Source organism: Rutilus rutilus, assembly GCF_951802725.1.
Source record: "Rutilus rutilus genome assembly, chromosome: 12".
NCBI classification, from domain to species: Eukaryota; Metazoa; Chordata; class Actinopteri; order Cypriniformes; family Leuciscidae; genus Rutilus; species Rutilus rutilus.
In genome coordinates this window covers 23,500,704-23,520,651 of record NC_140217.1, presented here as the reverse complement: position 1 = coordinate 23,520,651, position 19,948 = coordinate 23,500,704, and the positions used below count along the sequence as shown (strand labels likewise).

At 36.9% G+C, this 19,948-nt stretch overlaps 2 protein-coding genes across 26 annotated transcripts in view; both read right to left on the bottom strand.

Annotated features, from left to right (window-relative positions):
* Positions 1-13: 13 nt before the first annotated feature.
* scly (selenocysteine lyase) lies at positions 14-8,008 on the bottom strand. The gene is made up of 13 exons (XM_084426597.1): positions 7,923-8,008; positions 7,349-7,464; positions 7,133-7,242; positions 6,741-6,841; positions 5,015-5,198; positions 4,672-4,799; positions 3,852-4,013; positions 3,658-3,764; positions 3,500-3,536; positions 3,325-3,408; positions 2,228-2,330; positions 1,824-1,899; positions 14-1,244 (listed from the first exon to the last, which is right to left on the bottom strand). Exons 2-13 carry the CDS (start codon positions 7,459-7,461, stop codon positions 1,091-1,093), a joined length of 1,359 nt encoding a protein of 452 aa, XP_084282723.1. The 5' UTR covers positions 7,462-7,464; positions 7,923-8,008; the 3' UTR covers positions 14-1,090.
* A 6,712-nt stretch (positions 8,009-14,720) lies between these two features.
* Positions 14,721-19,948, bottom strand: part of kif1aa (kinesin family member 1Aa) — a 65,691-nt gene continuing 60,463 nt past the window's right edge. For all 25 annotated transcript variants that reach the window (XM_084426281.1, XM_084426292.1, XM_084426302.1 and 22 more), the window contains 5 exons: positions 19,777-19,901; positions 18,446-18,574; positions 18,134-18,326; positions 17,939-18,057; positions 14,721-17,858 (listed from right to left, as the gene is read on the bottom strand). In XM_084426281.1, coding sequence (XP_084282407.1) covers positions 17,816-17,858; positions 17,939-18,057; positions 18,134-18,326; positions 18,446-18,574; positions 19,777-19,901 — 609 coding nt within the window. In that variant the 3' untranslated portion in view covers positions 14,721-17,815. The remainder of the gene's footprint in view (positions 17,859-17,938; positions 18,058-18,133; positions 18,327-18,445; positions 18,575-19,776; positions 19,902-19,948) is intronic.

Here is a 19,948-nt window from a genome sequence, read left to right as displayed (position 1 = left end):
TCGAATGGGGCAGTTTGGTTAGAGCATATGAACTTTAATGATTCAGTGTCAGGTGAGATCAGATCAGCACTGAGACGTTAAAGAGAGTCCATTTAGCTCATTTAATAATGCTGTTGCAGCTTTGTTGTACGGGTAACAGATATCTCGGTCTCATTCTGAACGTGCACGCTCCGTCACATTCCAATGTAACTAAGAGGAGCCGCCAAGTTACAATGAACAGGTCTTTGTCTCTCCCTGAAAAATAGGATATAAACATCTATAGGCTATAGGCTTGCCTTGCCTTGCCTATAAACATCTACAACATAATTACAACTATTTTGTACATCTATCTTTTTACACATCATTCAATTATGACACCTTAAAAAAAAAACTAAAAAACACATCACAATCTATTAAATATAATATTAGACTGACCGCTAAATACCTAAACCAAATTCTTAAGATGGTTTGGAACTATTCGTTGGCAACAATTTACAATATAGTGTCTAAAATGTAACATACTTAATACAAACTTCTTGTATAAAAATTAAATATCCCACTTACAATTGTGCGGATATTCAAAAAAAAAAAAAAAATCTTGTTTGTGTGATATTGCTTAACTATATCATATGATATAAATATAAAAGACAAAAACACATACAGGGAAATGTTTTGCCCCCATATTTTGAATTTTGGGGACATTCTAACTGAATAGTGTGGACTGTCAAGGTGTGCTTTTGTTTGGTTTATGCAAAGTGAGTGATATACTCAATGTCGGCTCACACAATGCTAAAATAACAATTACAATATATTATCGTAGAAGATACATATAGCACTCCCCTATATACAAGCTGTTTAAAGTTTAAAAACTATTTATCAGCTACAGTAAATTCCCTGCAATTCCATATATCAAATGTTTTAACCAAATAAGATTTAGATCAAATATAATATTCCGTTAAATAAACAGTTTTTAGATCCATATAGTGCAACCTGATGATGACCCTAAAACCTGAATCCTATACTCATGACACTATCGAATTAGTGCAAAGCCACATAGCTGTAGACTAAATAAACCATTGTGCAACATCCACACCTCAGGGAACAAATGGTGCTAGTTCATTCGCTCCAGTTGCTCTACAGCGTCTCTCAGATCCTCCACGACAATGTCCACATCTTCACGGGAGGTACTTCTACCCACACTAATCCTCAGAGCGTTGGTAGCCACATCATACGGAATCCCACAGCTTAGAAGAATATGGGAAGGTCTAAGGAATTGAGAGCACAACAAAATTTCCATAAGCGAAATATTTTTTTAAATCTTATGAAAAGAACGAACACATCAAGGTTTATTCAGACTAAAGACCCAGATATACTTCATTTTCTGCGTTCAAGTGAACCTTTGTTTTTGTGTGCTCTAATCAATTAAACATTTAAACATGTACTCTTTGAGCCATCATTATACTTTTTAAAGAAAATAGTTAACAATGAAAGCATGAAATTCACTTTGTATATGTAATATAACTAATATAGTTATCATTATAGTTATTGTTCTTAGTGTAAACAGGCCTTAAGAGGTGAGCTTGTTAACCATAAGAAGCTGAAAACCATGTTTAAACATTTCTATCGTTGGTTATATCTCGTAATACACAATTTAAAATCTATATATTTTTTTAATATATGGTTAAGCGATATTTTAGGATTTAAGAGCACATCCGTAAACAAAAATCATTTAGGGGTTCAAGGGACAGGATTTGACAAAACTGGAGAAAACTCACAACTGTCCTTATACAAAAATCTACTGATATTGACCCCAAACATTTTGATTTTAAGTACAGATGACTTACTGGTCTCCTCTGTCTGAGTGGCAGGCAGCACCCACACTGGCCAACAACCTCCTACAGGTGGACAGCACTCTACGCCCTACGGCAGGGGGGAAGAGTCTTATCAATTATTCACAAGAGCTCTTGTGTTTTACAAATCTGCAGGGTCAAGACCTGACCTACTTCTGACCAATACACATGTGGGAAAAAAACAAAACATCACTGATGTTGTTATGGAAAATGTAGCTTCAGTTAATCAAGCTTGAATATATCATGTCTGTGATGAATCTTTATGAATGTTTAATGCACATTTGTGCACTATAAATGTAGGTGACATTTTGAACCTATAAATATCAGGAGGTATAATCATATATAATTATGTACTGTGAAAGACAAATTATGAGGCTAGAAAATGGCCATCCACTCACCTTGAAGTCCTCTTCCCAGAATGGAAACATTGCATGTGTTGGGCAAAACGCCTGATCCAGAAAAATGGCTGTTAAAGTGAATCTTATCTTTTCCAAAGACAGCCTGAAAAATTAAAATACAATAAAAATAAGAAAAAAATAAATATGAAATATATTCAGGTGTATATATGTACTGTATATATAGTCAAATAAAAAATTATTCAGACACCAGATATTATTTTTGATTTGTTTTACTAGTGGGTGCAGGACACTATAGTTCATTTATGTAAGTGAGGATAGAAAAATAAAGTAAACTGTGACATTATACCCAAAAATTCATCATATAGTGGACTACCAGTAAAATTTCTAAAAATGTGGGACCAAAAATTATTCAGACACTTTGACCTGGCCATGTTTTTGGTTTTTGGACTGGTTGCCCACTGAAGCCAAGCAGGGTTGAGCCTGGTCAGTACCTGGATATGAGACCTCCTGGGGAAAACTAGGTTGCTGCCGGAGGAGGCCAGTAGGGGGTGCTCACCCTGTGGTCTGTGTGGGTCCTAACGCCCCAGTAAAGTGATGGGGACACTATACTGTCAAAGAACACCGTCCTTCGGATGAGACGTTAAACCGAGGTCCTGACTTTCTGTGGTCATTAAAAATCCCAGGATGTCCTTCGGAAAAAGAGTAGGGGTGTAACCCCGGCATCCTGGCCAAATTTGCCCATTGGCCTCTTCCCATCATGGCCTCCTAATCATCCTCATATATACTGATTGAATTTATGAAATTCAATTGTGAGACAGTCTAACAGAAGGATGGACAAAACCAGTGAAATATCAGCTGATTTGATAACTCTGAGCTCTTGTCATATTTTATTACCATTTTCTAAACTATAGCGAATAAACTGTGATAATGTGAGAAATGTTGAAGGTGTCTGAATAAATTTTGGTTTGACTGTATATACACACACCAAAAAAAATAAAATAATAATAATAATAATTATATATATATATATATATACGTCAGATGCGATTAATTGATTTGAAAGCACTAATATATACTAAAGTAATATCCACTGAAATATTTGTCCCAGTCATCTATAAAGCAGAAACTAGACTTACAAGCAGCTTCTGCTCTAGATAACATCGGATATCCAGGAAATGGGCTTCATACTCTGCTAGATTTAAGCTTACCAATTCGGCAGCCTTTACCCAAAAAAAAAAAGAAAAGAAAAAGGTATTGATTTTTGTTTTTTCACATGTACAAACAGCAAACTTTACACTGAGTGAGTTTTACCTTTCCCAGGCCTGCTATCATTGCTGTGTTCTCAGTTCTGAAAAATAAAGAGATAACCACAGTATTGATTTCAGAGTCGGTAACATACTTATTTTAATTCTGTTCAATAATTCATCACCCATACATGAAACCACATCACACAATAAACCATGTCATACCCTGGCCTGAAGTTGCGCTCTTGTCCTCCTCCAAAAAGCAGAGGGTAGACAGGGGTTGTGGTTCCAGGATCATTCACGAACAAAGCACCGATTCGAGGGCCATAAAACTGGAACACACCATCAACAGGATTGTGATCTCTAATTTTCTTCGCTTAGAGAGAGATGCGATATCAACAGCGTCTCTTGTTACTTACCTTGTGTCCTACAATGGTAATGTAGTCTACTCCCAGCTCATGTGCATCCACTCGTATCTTTCCGATAGCCTGGGCTGCATCAGTGTGCAGGAGGATTCTGGGAGCTGATGTTGCCCTCTGTTTGTTTACATCCTTCACCCTCTGACAAATATCCTTAATTGGCTGTTGAAGGGAGAATCTCATCAGTTACTCTGAGTGCTTATTCTAAATCATGGCAGAAAAAAAAAATCTACAGTATTATTTTCATTAGTACAGCAAAACTTAACTGGCCACTCTACATCTACAATGCAAGTTACTCTTTGACATAATGTTTATAAAAAACTTTATAAATGCAATTTCACACTCACAATAAAGTAGGGCTGCACTATATTGAAGAAAAATGCGATATGCGATAATTAAATACTGCGATATTCGATATGATAATGCTTAAAGTGTGTAAAATAAATTATCTTTAAAATATTTCAAATTATATAACCTACATACGTGTTTCACATTATTTTTCTGACAAGAAAACATCCCTACAACTTCTGAAAGTGAACTGCAGGGTTTTACTGTAGCAAGAAGTTAATAGTTAATAAAATAAGTGTTATTTTAACATCAGTGTAAACCAGAGGGTTTAAGGTATCAGGTTATCCTACATTAGGCTTATTAAACAACAGAAACCGAATAATCAAACATAAAAATCAAACACTGCTTAGTTTTCACTGTCTGAATTAAATATAGACTGATTCTTATTAAAGCTACAAAAGAAATAGTTAACTAGGAATGTAGTTTAACTATGAAATAGTTTGACACACTGCTGTCAGGGCAACCTGCTCACCATAATGATGCCTGTCTCATTATTGGCCAGCATGATCGACACCAAGCAGGTGGTGGGACGAATCGCTGCAATGACATCCTCAACCTCTACCCGAGCCGTCACCTTGGAAACGGGCACAAATGTGACATCTACAACGAGAATCCAATAAGGTCCAATCAGAGCACAAATATCTTGCGTTCATTCATATTCATGTTTTAATACAGATAGCAATAGACACATTTTGGATGCAATATTCTGAGTTATAGTAGTAAATTGAGGTAATGTCCACTTCCTCAAGCTAAACCTTTAGAGAACAAGTCTCCATTTGAAGTTTTAGACCAAAAGTCCAGTCCTGCTAACTAACCTGCTTTGCCCTCTTTTAGCAAGTGTTTAGCTGTGAGTTTGATGGAGTCATGCTCCACATTAGAGATGATAATATGAGGTAAGGAGCCTCTTCCATTCAGCTGCTGGCTGTTCATGCCTCCCTCTGCAGACGTCTTGCTCTTCCTGAAGTGCTCCACAGCTGTGTGAAACACCAGATTATTGGCCTGAAAGTCCAAGAGAAAAAGAGAGCTAAATAATGATTAAGTGGAATAATTTCTTCTGAATACCTGCATTTTTTTCATGTATTCAACGCACCTCTCAACACAAGCGTCATGCATCATTAGGACTATCACAAGAAGCCTTAAAGGATAGTCTTTCATTTGTAAAGGCTTGTTCACACCAACACGAATGTTCGGTCCAAATTTCCATGTGATTTGTCAGTAGAATGAATGAAAATGAATCAACACCAAATACATGAAATACAAATACACGTGCAACACAGACGCGCTACGCAAAAACACTACGTAAACTAACTCGAGGCACAAAGAGAGAATGAAATGAATAGTTTCAATGAATAGAAACATTTTTTTTTTTTTTTTTTTTGCACAAAAAGTATTCTCGTCGCTTTATAAACTTAAGATTGAGCCACTGGAGTCACTTGGACTATATTAACGATGTCTTTAATACATTTTATGGGCCAGCAAGTTATAGTGTCCATAAGCTTGTAGAGGAGTGAGCCAGTACTCAGATTTCATCAAAAATATCTTAATTTGTTTTCCGAAGATGAACAAAAGTCTTACGGGGTTGGAACAACATTAGGGTGAGTAATTACTGACAGAATTTTATTTTTGGGTGAACTAACCCTTTAATAGGGAGTGGGCAGGCTCTCCGTAGACGGGCTCTGGTATGGCCGTTTTGGCCGGAAGCTAGAATTTTACTTTGTTACGTGTTAAATATTAAAATGTTTCATACAACAGCGCATGCGCAAGAAAGACTGATGATTCCACTAGGTGGCAATACGCAATTGTTCTGAGCATGTGTCGAACTCGACCATCCGCGCTAGTCTACTTATGTGTAAGTATACGCTAGTATACTTTGAAAGCTGTGCGGACACGACACATGCGTCCGGATGTGGATATTAAAGCCTTTCCCGGCGATGGAAATAAATTAGAACAACTCTCCTTAAAAAAAAACTTGTCACACTGATGGCATGCAAATGTTTGTGTTGGTCTAAATAGACACATTACCATTTATTAAAATGAAAATGTTTATTGCATTCAATTTAGGTAGTTAATATTCGTTTTGGTGTGAACAGGCAATTACTGAACTAAATTAATCCATTACATGCATTAATTAAGTACAACTACAAATAAGTGGACACATAAGTTATTTATTATAAAGGAACCAACGATATCAAAGGTGCAGCCACATTAATAAAACTGATGCTCACGTGAGACTCCCGATCACGGAGATTCATATTGAAGTGACTGGACTTTGCCTATTAAATTTTGTCATGCAACTGTAAATGTGACTGCACCTTTATCGGGTCTAGAACAGAGCTACAACAGAAGTGAAATTGCAGAAAAAAAGATTCATTAAAAAGTCCATTCATTTATCTTACTATTATTTTTTACTCACTATGAATATTGTTTTCATAAAATGTGAATTACCCATATGAAACAGCTTTTAAGGCCTTCAATATTGTGTTCAAAATGTAAAAGAACATTTGCTAAATTCTGTTTGAACTGTGCTCTTGAAACCCTCACCTCAGTTCCTCCTGAAGTAAAAATAATGTCTGCTGCTTTTCCACCAACCATCCTTGCAATGGTGTCTCTGGAATGGTAAATGATGTCTCTGGCATTCAGACCTAGTATTGGTGGAAAACTATATGAGCATGTGTTTAAGGGATAGTTCTCCCCCAAAAATGACAATTCTGTCATAATTTACAAACCCTCATTTTATTGGACTTTCTTTCTTTCGAGAAATGCATCAGTGTTTTTTGCCCATACAATGGAAGTAAATGGAAATCCACGAAGGTTTGGAAAGACGTGAGTGTGAGTAAATGATGACAGAATTTTCCTTTTTGGGTGGATCATCTTTAAATGTGATATGTCAGTGGTCGAGGTCTGCCATACATCTATCTTTGAGAGCCTCATACCTGGTAGGTAATTACTGCTGGGATTTCCCCATGCATCAGTTAAAGCATCAGTAACAACCCTAATCACCTCTGGATCGACTGGTGTGGTGGCGTTGTAATCCATGTATATTCTGCAGCAGACAAAGCTGTTTAACAAACTACATTCTGGAGCATGTGGCGTATTGAATGCGAATGACTTCATGTCCAGTCTAGGATTGATATTGGCATATTCATTACCTGTCTGGCCCATCAGCCACACCATGATGATTCAGGTCAGATGCACAATGAGGTGTTAAGGTTCCCCATAAATTATGATCCAGGATGACAGGGGTATCAATCTTCTCAGCCATTATCTGGATTACATTGGTAGATAACAAAATACATCAGTCTAAGCATGCATGGCAATAAAAACTTGCTTTACAATTATGACCACCAACGACAAAAACAGTAATACGGGTCATGTCATAAAAAGGCTTGTTGGGTCGTCACACATATAACAGATATATAACGTTAACGTTATATACTTTTTTTCTTGGTTTAGACAAGCTATGGTTGTTAATACAAGGTTGACATTTAATCTAAATTAAGTTTCATGCAACACAATGTCGCAATAAAATCGCGCAAGTCATTTATTGCACTTTGATTCATACTGTAGATGATTGACTGCTGGTCGAGTCACATTACTGTATGTTGTCTAGTAGCATGACAGCTAAAACACTTAACTGCCTTTACAGTCGCTTTACAAAAACCGTCGCTGAGATAACTACTGAGAAACCCGATGAACCTATGTAATTATATACCATTGACTGACCTTTTACTCTTAAGCGTATGTCCTGTCAATGATTCACGGTTAAACTGGTGATACGGCAGATCGCAGCACGTTGAACTTTGAACCGGAAACGCACTCCTCTCTAGACGGTCGCTGTTTCTCTACTACAGCGAAGGCTTGGTTCATAAATATTAATCAGATCGTTCTGACGTTACATGTTAAACATTAAAGGGCGTCCCGTCGTGTAGTAGTAATAATATTAATAAGCCAAGCCTTCATTGTTCGTGGCACGTTACGTTATTAATATTCATGAACTAAGCCTTCGTCGTAGTAGCGTTACAATTTTGTTCATCAGATTTGAGGCAAGACAGAATGGAAACTGTTTTAACATTTAAGTTTATTTAAAAAAAACATAGTACCTACAGAATAAACACTAATATCTACAGAATAACTGGATGATAGTAGCTAAAAAATAAGTAGTAGCAGCATGAAAATAGATACTAACTTACTAGCCTAAGCAATTAAGGCCGTAACTTGAACATTGGTGGAATTAAAGGATTTAGGGATTTAAGTGGACATTAGAAGGGATTTCAGGGGATAAAGGAAAAGAAATAAGAGCTGTAGAAGTTAGGTCTTGTTGTAGCCTAGTTGAGTGATCCATTTGCAAATGAGATTTTTTTTTTAAATGTCACAATGTGAACTGACCTTACAAAAGATAAGCCAATTAACTATTATAGCCAATCAAATCCCTGTGCTGAGAAGCCTTGCTGCCAGACACAAACTTTTTTGTATGGCAAATTCTGGTAAAAGCTGTTGTTATGGTATTTGTAATTCAGATACCAGGCATCTAGAGTGGCTAGTTAATAGTATTATGCTCTTTCTCTTCCCGAAATCAATTAGTAATACCAGCGTTGAATCAGACTTGTCGTTCTTTATGAACACATATATATGCATAAAAAAAAAAAATTGTATTCTGTGGTTGAAAAGCTTCCATAGAAGCACTGAAATTAATGAAGGTCAATGTCATAAAGAACGACAAGTCTGATTCAACACTGGTATTACTAATTGATTTTCGGGAAGAGACCGAGCAAAATACTATTAACACTCCATGGTGTGAATTCATACACTTTAAACTCATAAACTCTAAGTGTGTAAGTGTGTGTGTGTGTGTGTGTGTGTGTGTGTGTGTGTGTGTGTGTGTGTGTGTGTGTGTGTGTGTGTGTGTGTGTGTGTGTGTGTGTGTATGTGCGTGAGTGTGTGTGTGTGTGTGTGTGTGTGTGTGTGTGTGTGTGTGTGTGTGTGTTAAACTCTATCTATCTATCTATCTATCTATCTATCTATCTATCTATCTATCTATCTGTCTGTCTGTCTGTCTGTCTGTCTGTCTGTCCATCTAACAAATCTTTCTTTCTTTCTAACAAATCTTTCTTTCTTTCTTTCTAACTAATCTTTCTTTCTAACCAATCTTTCTTTCATTGAAACTAATATTGACAATCTATCTATCTATCTATCTATCTATCTATCTATCTATCTATCTATCTATCTATCTATCTATCTATCTATCTATCTATCTATCTATCTATCAAACTTTAAACTACTTTAAACTTTAAACTACTTTAAACTTCAAACTTCTTTAAACTTTTTCAAACTCATATCTATCTATCTATATATCTATCTATCTATCTATCTATCTATCTATCTATCTATCTATCTATCTATCAAAACTTTAATTACTTTAAACTTTAAATCACTTTAAACTTCAAACTACTTTACGTGTGTGTATGTGTGTGTGTGTTTGTGTGTGAGTTAGTGAGCATGTCTGTGTGTGTGTGTGTGTGTGAGTGTGTCTGAATGTGTGTGTGGATCAAGAAAGACAAAATCAAGTAATTATGCTTAAAACATCATTTTATTTAGTTACAGTTTTTCTCAGTCGCTTTGGTGCATTTCTCACATCACTATTTACATTTGCACAACAGTTAATGCAGTTCTCAAAACAATTAGTACAAACTGTAAAACCTAGTTGATAACCTGCAAAAGCGTGTCACTTGCTCAAAATGGATAGCTCATTCCTCAAAAACAAGTATTCATGTCAATGAAAGTGTCAGTGTCATCAAAATGAAAAGTCCTGACACCATTGTTTATGATAGATAGTCAAATGGCTTTGTCACGTTTTCATTATGACAGTTTACTCTGTAAATGTTTTCCAATGCAAAAAAGTCAGATCTTGGTGACACTACCTGAAAATGCTCAAGACAGCACTATATACTATTTGCACAGCCATTTGAAAAATACAGTAAAGTTACACATTACTGTATTTAGTGAGGTAACTGAGTACAAGACACTGAATATGTATGTTTCACATTTTTACTGCATATGCTCTTTGCAATTCTAATTTGTTCACAGCATTGTGCAAAAGAAAAAAACACACCCTTATTTACAACAAACATAAACTCCCTTTGGGTAGAGCCGTGCACAACTGTACACAATATTGCAGTACATATTGGAACTGAACATACAACATACATAGTACTGTAATCATTCATGCACATCCAGACGTTCCTCATCAGTGAAAGCTGAGATTCACCTGAGATAAATTGTTCAATTTAGGAGACATTTTCAGAAAAAAAAAAAGATTAAAAAAAATGTGTCAAATTTGCTTGACAGATTTTGACAACTAGGTCAACATTTTTGTATGTAGTGACTCAAGCAATGAAATGAGGACTATTAGTTTTATATGGAATGACTATTCAGTATTCACAAGTATAGTTAATTTTGACTGACATGACATAAGCAAATGATAATGTTATAAAACAGCAGAGAGTTGTATCTAAGCAATTGTTGCATGTCCAAAAGCATTTGCAATTTGTTGAAAGGAATGAGAAACTGCTACTATGATGTGCACAAATGACTAAATGTTGTGGAGGTTGAACTAACTGTTGTGCAAATGTAAATAGTGATGCGAGAAATGCACCAAAGCGACTGAGAAAAACTGTAATGGCCATTATGACTGCACTTATTCTGGAACCTCACCCTTAAGCATGTCAAACTGGAGTAAAAAGCTCCAGAAATACTCACTCTTGGGATCACTGGAACACACAAGCCTTTCCACCACGTCAAGGTGGCGATCCTTGGAAATGACATTCACTCTCCATTCATTCCTTATCTAACAAACGCACACACACACACACACACACACACACACACACACACACACACACACACACACACACACACACACACACACACACACACACACAAGTCTATAACTAACACACTCGCACACATGCACACAAGAAGTAGACACAAAATGTAAACAGTGTATTAATATACATTGAATTTATGTGCATTTGTATTAGCATTATTATTTTTCTAAAATCATGATGTTATCTTACAGTAGTGTTGAATGTGTGATCTATGCAGATTTTGATATATTTCATGTATCTATTCTAAAACACAATACACAGGATCATGATAGCTGTAATACGTCTGTAGAACTCCTGCTCTGACATTTGAGTGTGCGCCACTTGTGAAGACAGGGTCCAGAAGAGTGTTTTTTCTGTTGTCCCGGTGCTGATTAGCTGTGTGTATCCTTTATCATGAAACAAATTGAGAATAGGTTTGTTGCAATGAGAAAGCGATAATCGATAATCTCCAGAGATGTCAAGAGGTCGTTCAGGTGTGCCAAAAACTCTGCCAAATTATAACTTGGTGGTCTGTAGATTACTGCAAGAAGTGCTTGTTTGGGGGCTTCTATCTTCAAAACCAAATATTCCAAGTCAGTAACATTCTGTATGTACATCAGAGGACAAACCTGAAAGCTGTTCTTCACATAAATGGCCACTCCACCACCATTCTTGTTTGACAAATGTGCATGGTTTGTGTAGGATGCATGCCTGTTGCGTTTGTACATGGTGTATCCATCCAGATGTAGATGTGCAGGAACAGCTGAGCCAAGCTGATGGTGGCATTTGTCAGTTGTCATTCCTTGTACTTTATGGATGGTACATGAAAAAACAAGCATCATGGGAAATTGTCTTCGAACTGTTCCTTTTCTTTTCAGTGGTTCCTCTGACCTCTCAATATAGACAATGTTGTCATCTCCATCAGGTGCTTTGTTGCGATGTTTTTGTCCAGCAGTCACATTATCTAACTGAAGACCAATTAATTGAACAAATCCATCTCGGGTCTGAGCTGTTATTTTCGCCACCTTGCCAAGAGTGCCATTAACCAGTCCATCTTCCGCATCAATATTTCTGGTTAGCATCACTCGTGCACCAATAGCAATCTGTAGTGTGTCAATAAGGTCACATTTGTCTCCTTTAAATGGTGCCGCTTGCCTTTTCATTCCTCCTGTTCGGGGATCTTTTTTGTAATCGTGCATCAATGTTAATAATATTTGAAAAGCGGGAGGATATGGCTTCACTTTTGTGATTGTCTACCTCTTTATTGGTTGCATAGATGTGTAATGCATCAGTGGGACACTCTTCAGGGGAGGATCTTATGACAGTTTCTAACATGCACTTGTCTGCATCAGTCAGCTTCTCGTGCTTCTTTTTTACTCTCAGTCTGTTGAGCAGCTCCGCATATGCAATATCATCTCTCTGTCTCATGATCTATGTCATAGTTATCAATTGAAAATGATCTTTCCAGAAGTCCAGCACATGGTCCTCATACACACAGAGTGGTTTTGCTCTTACCACAGATGGTAATTGATAATAATCTCCTATAATAAAGATTAGCCACCAAAAGGTTTCTGGTTTCCTTTAATCTGTTGCAGTCTCCAGTTCACAGGCAAACAACTGTTTTGACACCATTGATATTTTGTCGATAATTAAAATGTTTATTAGAAAGATCTGCCCTGATTTCATCCAAGCTGTTTCCCAGGCCTTGGTATGGAAGCTTCAGGCTTCTTGGGAGTTGCAGAGAAGACAGTGCAGTGTTTTACCTGAGATGTTAAAGGCTGCAGTACCTGTGAATACTGTTAAAAAACGGTTGGCTTGGAAATGTCAGTATGCTCTTGTATGCATGGAAGCCTGTGCAAAATCTTGGTTGCTTCTGCATAAATAGATTTGATAACGTGTGATTTACCAACTCCTGCTCCTCTATTCAAAAAATACATAAATTGCTGTGGGTTTTCACGAGAGACACTTCTTTCGCACCAGTCTCGGACTGCATAAAATATGGAAGCTTGTGTTTGATTCAAGCTCTGGTACATTTTGCGAATCTGTGCATGATTTTGTTGTCTAGCTTCCATGAGTGGCATAGCTGTGTTGCAGAGGTAGATGCTGTGCATTCAGGAATATCGTCCTGCTCATTCACATCAGATCAGTGCGGTTCATGTTCTGATATGCTCTCCAATCGGATCAGTTCATTTGCATAAGTTATATGCAAATAATTATTATGCATATATTCACACTCTATATCCCTGATTCAACTATACGTATAACATGGAAGTCTGTTGAGATATAAACTCGCAACTGTGAGAATAAAGTCATAATTGCGAGTTATAAACTCAAAATTAAGATATATACAGTATATATTTTTAACTTGTCGCAATTACCCTTTTTTATAATTAAACAAAATTTGAATAGGTTTAGTGACAACATGTTACAATGTTTACATGGTACAAGGCTACTGTTTTTATTATTGCTAGACACAAATTTCACGAATTCAATTCTTGTGATTTGATTCCGATCTTGATTCAATATCGATTCATTTGGATACATATTAGGTACAGTAGATTATGTAAATTTTTCTCAAGAAAAAAATCTCACCTAATGCTATAGAGAGCACTGTCTCTGATTATTAAAGGTTAAAAATAACAACTCAATTAAATATTATAACAACATTATAATATTTTAATGAAATAAGTAAACATACAATAAATATGTAATATAGTGCACATATTTAGCTAAATATTCCTCTATAGCTGATTTTCTAGCCAACTAAGTGCTATGGTCATTAAATGGCTTTCCTGAGGTGTTGTGACAATGTTCTCCAGCTGTTTTATTGACCTCTTTCGCAGTTGAAAAACACTGATTAATCGATATTATGTATGAGGGATACATTTCGGTAAGTGTAGGCCTACCGTCTCTTTAAACATACCTATTGTTTATTCGTGTTTATTTACTAAATGATCGGTTCACGTGCGCTTGAACTGAGGCGCTACAACGATCTGTCACATTTACAAGCGCCAAAACGGTATTTTTGGTTGAATTTCGAAATAAAATTGACAGAATATGAGAGCTGAGAATTTGTTCAATATCAAAAGTAACCTTCTCTGTCTTTTGTCTGTCGGTGTCATGTCTTTTTGCTTTGCGATTTTTCTCTGTGTGAGAAAATGGATGTGTGGCGTGAGAGCTTGTGAAAAGTGTCAATTCATTCTGAATGCGTGACAGCAGCCCTGTTATCAAAAATGAACATAACTGATATAAATTTTGCATTTTCACTATGGTTGTGTGTAATTTTTGTTGTAGAACAAAACGTCAAAGTATAGTCAAGTTTACCACAGGCTTCATAAATCGCAAAAACCCTATAAACCTCATAGGGAAATCTCAAAGGAACCAGCGGCGAATTAGTCTTCTGGGTTCTGACATAAGGCAAATAAATTCACACCTCACAGACAAAGCTAACAACCACGTTTTTTGGATCAGTGTTTATACTGTTTATTTTTCCTAAAATTCCAAATCCAACAGCCAAACAACTTGTTTGTTGGTGTATGTCTGCGCAGTGTGAATTGGCTGCACCACTCATTCAAAAAGTTTTCCTATTTTCTCATGCATAAAACAATGGCTCAAAAATCAATAAACGCACACAAAAGACAAAGTCATTCGTAGTGTTGCATAAGTTCCACATTTATTTCATATCTGTCAGTGTTAAGTGTACACAAACATTTGACTCATAATTCCAACACTCAGAAAGAGACACTGAACTACTGCCCACTGAAGATGGTACAAACCGGTTACAACTGCATATTACACCATTCACAGCAATCATGTTTATATACAAGGCAAGTAAAACTGAGAGAAAACGACAGAAAAAAAAAAAACGCTCATGAATGGAGTCTGTGTATAAGAGGCGAATGGAAGCACACAGATATTTGGTGTCGATTATGAGATAACTGATTCATTCTTACACTTTGGGAGGTGGTAAAATGGATGCAATGTTTTTAGCTTGGAAACATGATAATGCAACGTTTTATGGAAATTGCTAGTAGAAATGGTACAGGACAGGCTATAACATGAACAATCCCATTCAGCTCTCTGCATTACTTTCTACAAGGTGCACAGACAAAAACTAAGACGATTTACATTTGCTTTTACAGTATGTACTAAAACTGAAAGTGATTATTTTAACTATATATATATATTTAATAATTTTGTTGACACGCCTGCTATTACTATTAACATATGCACTTTTTATAAATGTAGTGGCATTTTTTTTATTTACTCTGAACTGGTCGTGAAAGTAAATTGAAGCTGATTGACATACATGGAAAAAGGAAAAGGTGCATGAACAGAGAACCTGTATCTTATCTGTATCATATCAGGGATATGCTTTCTGCTTTTACTCACAGAAACAGAATACCATCCTAAACACCCATATTAGTTACTGATTTTTTGGAATTAGAAGTGTAGATTTCATAGACATATCAAGGCTTTCAGTAGAGGTTTGTTCAGGGTTTCAGATTCTTGCTGTACTGAGCATGTGCTGTAGGTTGGCTGGCCTCAGTCATACACATGTGCCTGAATCTTGCTGCCCTGGAGGAACCTCAGGGTGATTTGCAAACAATTGATCTGTGCACTGAACATGCAAGTATGGGTGAAAGGCTTGTGTTAGTTAGGCAAATTGCACAGGATCATCCAATCATCTCACATTATAAGCCATCTGGAAAGCATGAGCTCTGCTCCAGTAACTGCCTAAGTCAAGGTCTGACCCACAGGACTCCACCTGCTAGCAAATGCTTTGTCAGAAAACGTGTCTAAATCACAGCTTCTGGTATTATATAACTCAGAAATGTTGTTTCATATTCCATAAAATGTAGTTCGGCTGAAGTTGAACAACTATCAGCGATCTCAGCTCAGATGGTTTCCTGTTTTTGAGGGGGTTTGCCTATTGAAAATAAGCACAACAATCCGACCAGAGACAAATTTAAAACGTATTGTGTTGCCATCTATCAGCTCGTTAGGTATGTTATATGATTTTAATCACCAAAAATAGGACCAAAATGATATTTGGAACAACAGAAGGGCTTATTTCTGGAGTCCATGATGGTGTTAGAGATGAGAAACTTGTCCCTAAAATGAAAAATGTTTCTGGGTGAATAAGTAGATTTGTATAGTTCATTTGCAAGTCAAATCAGTTGAGGAAAAAACAATTTACACCATCTAGACATGCTTAGAAATCTTAAAGTCTTATGTTGGGCATGTGCAATATGAAAACTATCTAAAAAATAATTAAAACTGATTTTGCCTGTGCACAAGAATGATTACCCACAAAGAGAAAGGGTGGTACTGAAAGTGGATGATGAAAATTGTAAAACAAAAACAGAGTAGATGATCCAAGAGGCACAAATCATATCTCATCACTCTCTGGGGTGCGTATAGAAAATTCCATCAGTACTGTACATTTGATTTGTTCTAACAAACTTCTAAACCTTCCATTTTCCAAACCGGACCACTATACAAACACTCATGTAGGATTCTGGGCAATAATGATAATGTTTCTCTACCTGAAAAACCTTTTTCTTAACCAAAACTAGTTAACCTCTAAAAAGTAAAATTCAAGTAATCTACATGTTATAGCAGCTATCCCAGCATTCACTTCTAACCTGTTCCCCAAATGCATTTCGTCGTGTTGGGGGAATGAGAGCAGTGCGGTCAGTAAAATGGAGCTTAGTCAACTCATGATAAAAAAAAAAGTGTCATATGCAGAAATTGCACTGTACTTCTTCAAAAAATATTACAGTCTTTGTCAATAAATACATGCTGAAATAAATAAAAACATGTTAAATAAATACCTAACTAGATAAGACTTAATTAGAAATTTGAAAAATAAATTAGACAGATACTGTATAAGATAATTTGGGGATACCGATCTTTTCTTATATAAAATATTAGACTGGATTATGATACATTTTAGATAAATCTACTGACCAGTACTCCAACAAAAATAGGCCAAATCTGTATGAACGGTTCTCATACAGAGATATGAGAATGCAACCATTTTCCATTGCCAAATTTTTCCTCATGCGTCCTGATTATTTTGAAAACTGCATTTCAAGGCCTTACAAGGGAAACATTATAGAGGTATAAGAGTATTTATGGTGGGCTGTACTGTGTCCAAGAACTGCACTTAAAGAGAGTAAGAGCGTAATATGATGTGATTCATCTGCTCCTTGCTAAGAACTGCTTATCATTGATCAATTATATATTCCATAGCCAAGAGATGAATAAACATATGGTCTGCTGCCTTAAATACCGACCAGTTTTAAACGCAAAGACTTGCAAGTCAGGAGTAGCACAATAAGGCCATGTGATCCATTTTCCCACCATACTCAAGATATGTACGTCACTCTTCACAGTACCAAATTTAGATGTGTTTGCATGAGCTGACAGCTTCGGAATTTTCAAACTTTCTAAAATGTTATTGAAGACTACATAAGCATTCTATCTCTAACCCGAAAAAAGTAGTTAGCCTGTTCTGTTGGCGCTATAAGTTGAATATTTAGGCCACTGTAGATGCACAACAAAGGGGCCTTTAAGATACAGGTGCACAGTTGGTGCTAGTGTGGGCAGGTGCAGGTACACACATGAAGGAAACAGAGGGTCAGAGAGTTGATTGAGCACAGAAACTGGGGGATCTGTCAGTAGATCTATTTACAAGTATAGTCCTTAGTGTTTTTTTTTCCTCGAAGAGTTGTACATGTGGTGGGCTCAAAACCTCATCTGCCCGGCTCTTCTTCTAGACAGTTTAGACCTGACGGGAAGAAGACAATTATTGGCATGTAAGGTCTTTTTTTGTGTGTGTGAAAGAGTTAGATATGTGCTCCACTGTACCTGATAGATCCAGCAAGCAAAGGGTTAAAGGCATACAGCCAGTCATGCATCTCCTTGTCATTACTGGCTTGAAGGAGTATCCCACGATGCTCTGTGCATACCGCAAACGTGTAGGGGGTCTGCAGTTCAGACAGACATTGGGTTACAGTTCAGTCGGTTTACTCGAAGAAAAGAAAATATTTGTAGATGTTTTACCTTCAGCATGGCCTGCTGGTCTTCGCTGTATTCCACTTGTGCCGAGGACAGGTTAAGAATGGCCCTTTCCACTGTGTCTCTCTCTGTGTTGTAGATGTAGACGTAAGGTCGGCGTACCACCACATATCTCTTAACCCAGCCATTACTGTGGGGCTCCAGGAAGTGCAAATAACCTTTCTTTGACACAATTGGGCTGCGACAATAAAACAGAGTACAGGTTAGAGTCATCTTCCAAACATGTAAATTCATGAAATCTCAGAAATGTAATTTAATTTACAGGCAAATGTAAAATAAAAACAATTTTTGTTTTACCTGACACGGATTTCCTGAATATCTGGCACGAAAGTGTGGGTCCTTGATCTGGACGGTTGAGGAGACTTCTTGCCCTCTGTTTCAGACTCAGGGATGGGGCTGACAGCACGAGATCGAGGTGTTGGGGGTCTGCACATATGAGCAGTAAGAATACAGATGTTACTAACTACTGTATTAGTTAGATGGTGTTAGTTAGACTAATGTTCCTAAACATGACAATATAGCCTGTATACCAGTGCACTGATAGTGGACATTCATTCAAAAGCATAAGCACTCAAAATTGGACATTGCGTTCCTTTTCAGAGGGCAACATTTTTGTGATATCAACTTCAAATTTGTAAGACAACTTGGTTAGACATAATTTTTAGGCTTTCTAGTAGAGATGCGCGGATGGGCTATTATTTCATCTGCAACCGCATCACAAAAATCATCATCAGTCCGCCATCCAGCCGCACCAACGTTTTTGACCAATTTTCAAAACCGCACCCGCCCGCCATCCGTTGATTTGTGTATACATATATTTTTCATTTGATTGGTTCAACTGCCCGCCACCCGCCCGAATTTAATTAAAATATTATTTTTCGTCACGTCATCCGCCCAATCTGCGGTTTATCCGCGGAGTCCGCGGCTGTAACCGCCAACCGCGCATCTCTACTTTCTAGCATTTTTAGACTTAGTTACTTAGTACCAAATTACCAAATTACTTAGTAAAATTTACATTTATATATATCATATAATTTATATTTATAAATTTATATATATATTCTGGTGACAATATTTGCGGCACACAGTGGACCCTCGTGTACACGTAAAAACCAAAGTATACTCTGGGCTTAAGGGTACGCTTACACGACACCAATGTACTAAACACAGAAACGTTTTTCGAGTACACGCGACATCATTGTCAAAACGATCCCCGGATCCACAAAAACGACTGAAAACGCTGTATTGTGCATGCCAGGCCAGTAGTTGATGATGTTACTTTGTAAAGAAACAATACGCACCTACAGACTGAACACGTAATACACGCATGCTCATGGCATCACAGTTTTCACAAATTCACATTTTTGTAGTTTACACGGAGGTGATAACGGCATCGTTTTCAAAAACTAAAAAACTGGACTTTGAAACCCATTTACAAAAGTATGCGTTTTCAGGCCCCCAAAACATCGTTGTCGTGTAACTGAACGGCCAAAACGCATAAAAAGTTTTACGAGTAAACACCCCCTCAGTCTGATCAATAGTAGTCTTTTTTTAGTCTGTATTGCATAAATCAGCATGTTAAAATTCTTTTAAATCTCTAAATGAGACAGCAGTCACTATTTACTGACCTGAGATCAGTGTTGTGGGCGTAGCGTCCCTCCACAAGTGATGGACATGTGGAGGACGGTGTGAGAGTGCTTTCAGCACACACTGAGGCTGAGTCTTTCAAAAGAGTTACTGACATCTCACTCAACTACAACACATCACAACAAAGAAAACAGTCATTAAAGACAGAACACA

What these genes read in the sequence shown, in the direction of transcription:
- scly (XM_084426597.1), bottom strand. Translation starts at nt 7,461, where the DNA reads ATGGCTGAGAAGATTGATACCCCTGTCATCCTGGATCATAATTTATGG. An exon ending in GCTAAAAGAGGGCAAAGCAG is followed by an intron (nt 4,800 to 5,014) that starts GTTAGTTAGCAG and finishes TTCTCGTTGTAG; the next exon opens with ATGTCACATTTGTGCCCGTT. An exon ending in ATGAGACAGGCATCATTATG is followed by an intron (nt 4,014 to 4,671) that starts GTGAGCAGGTTG and finishes TCCCTTCAACAG; the next exon opens with CCAATTAAGGATATTTGTCA.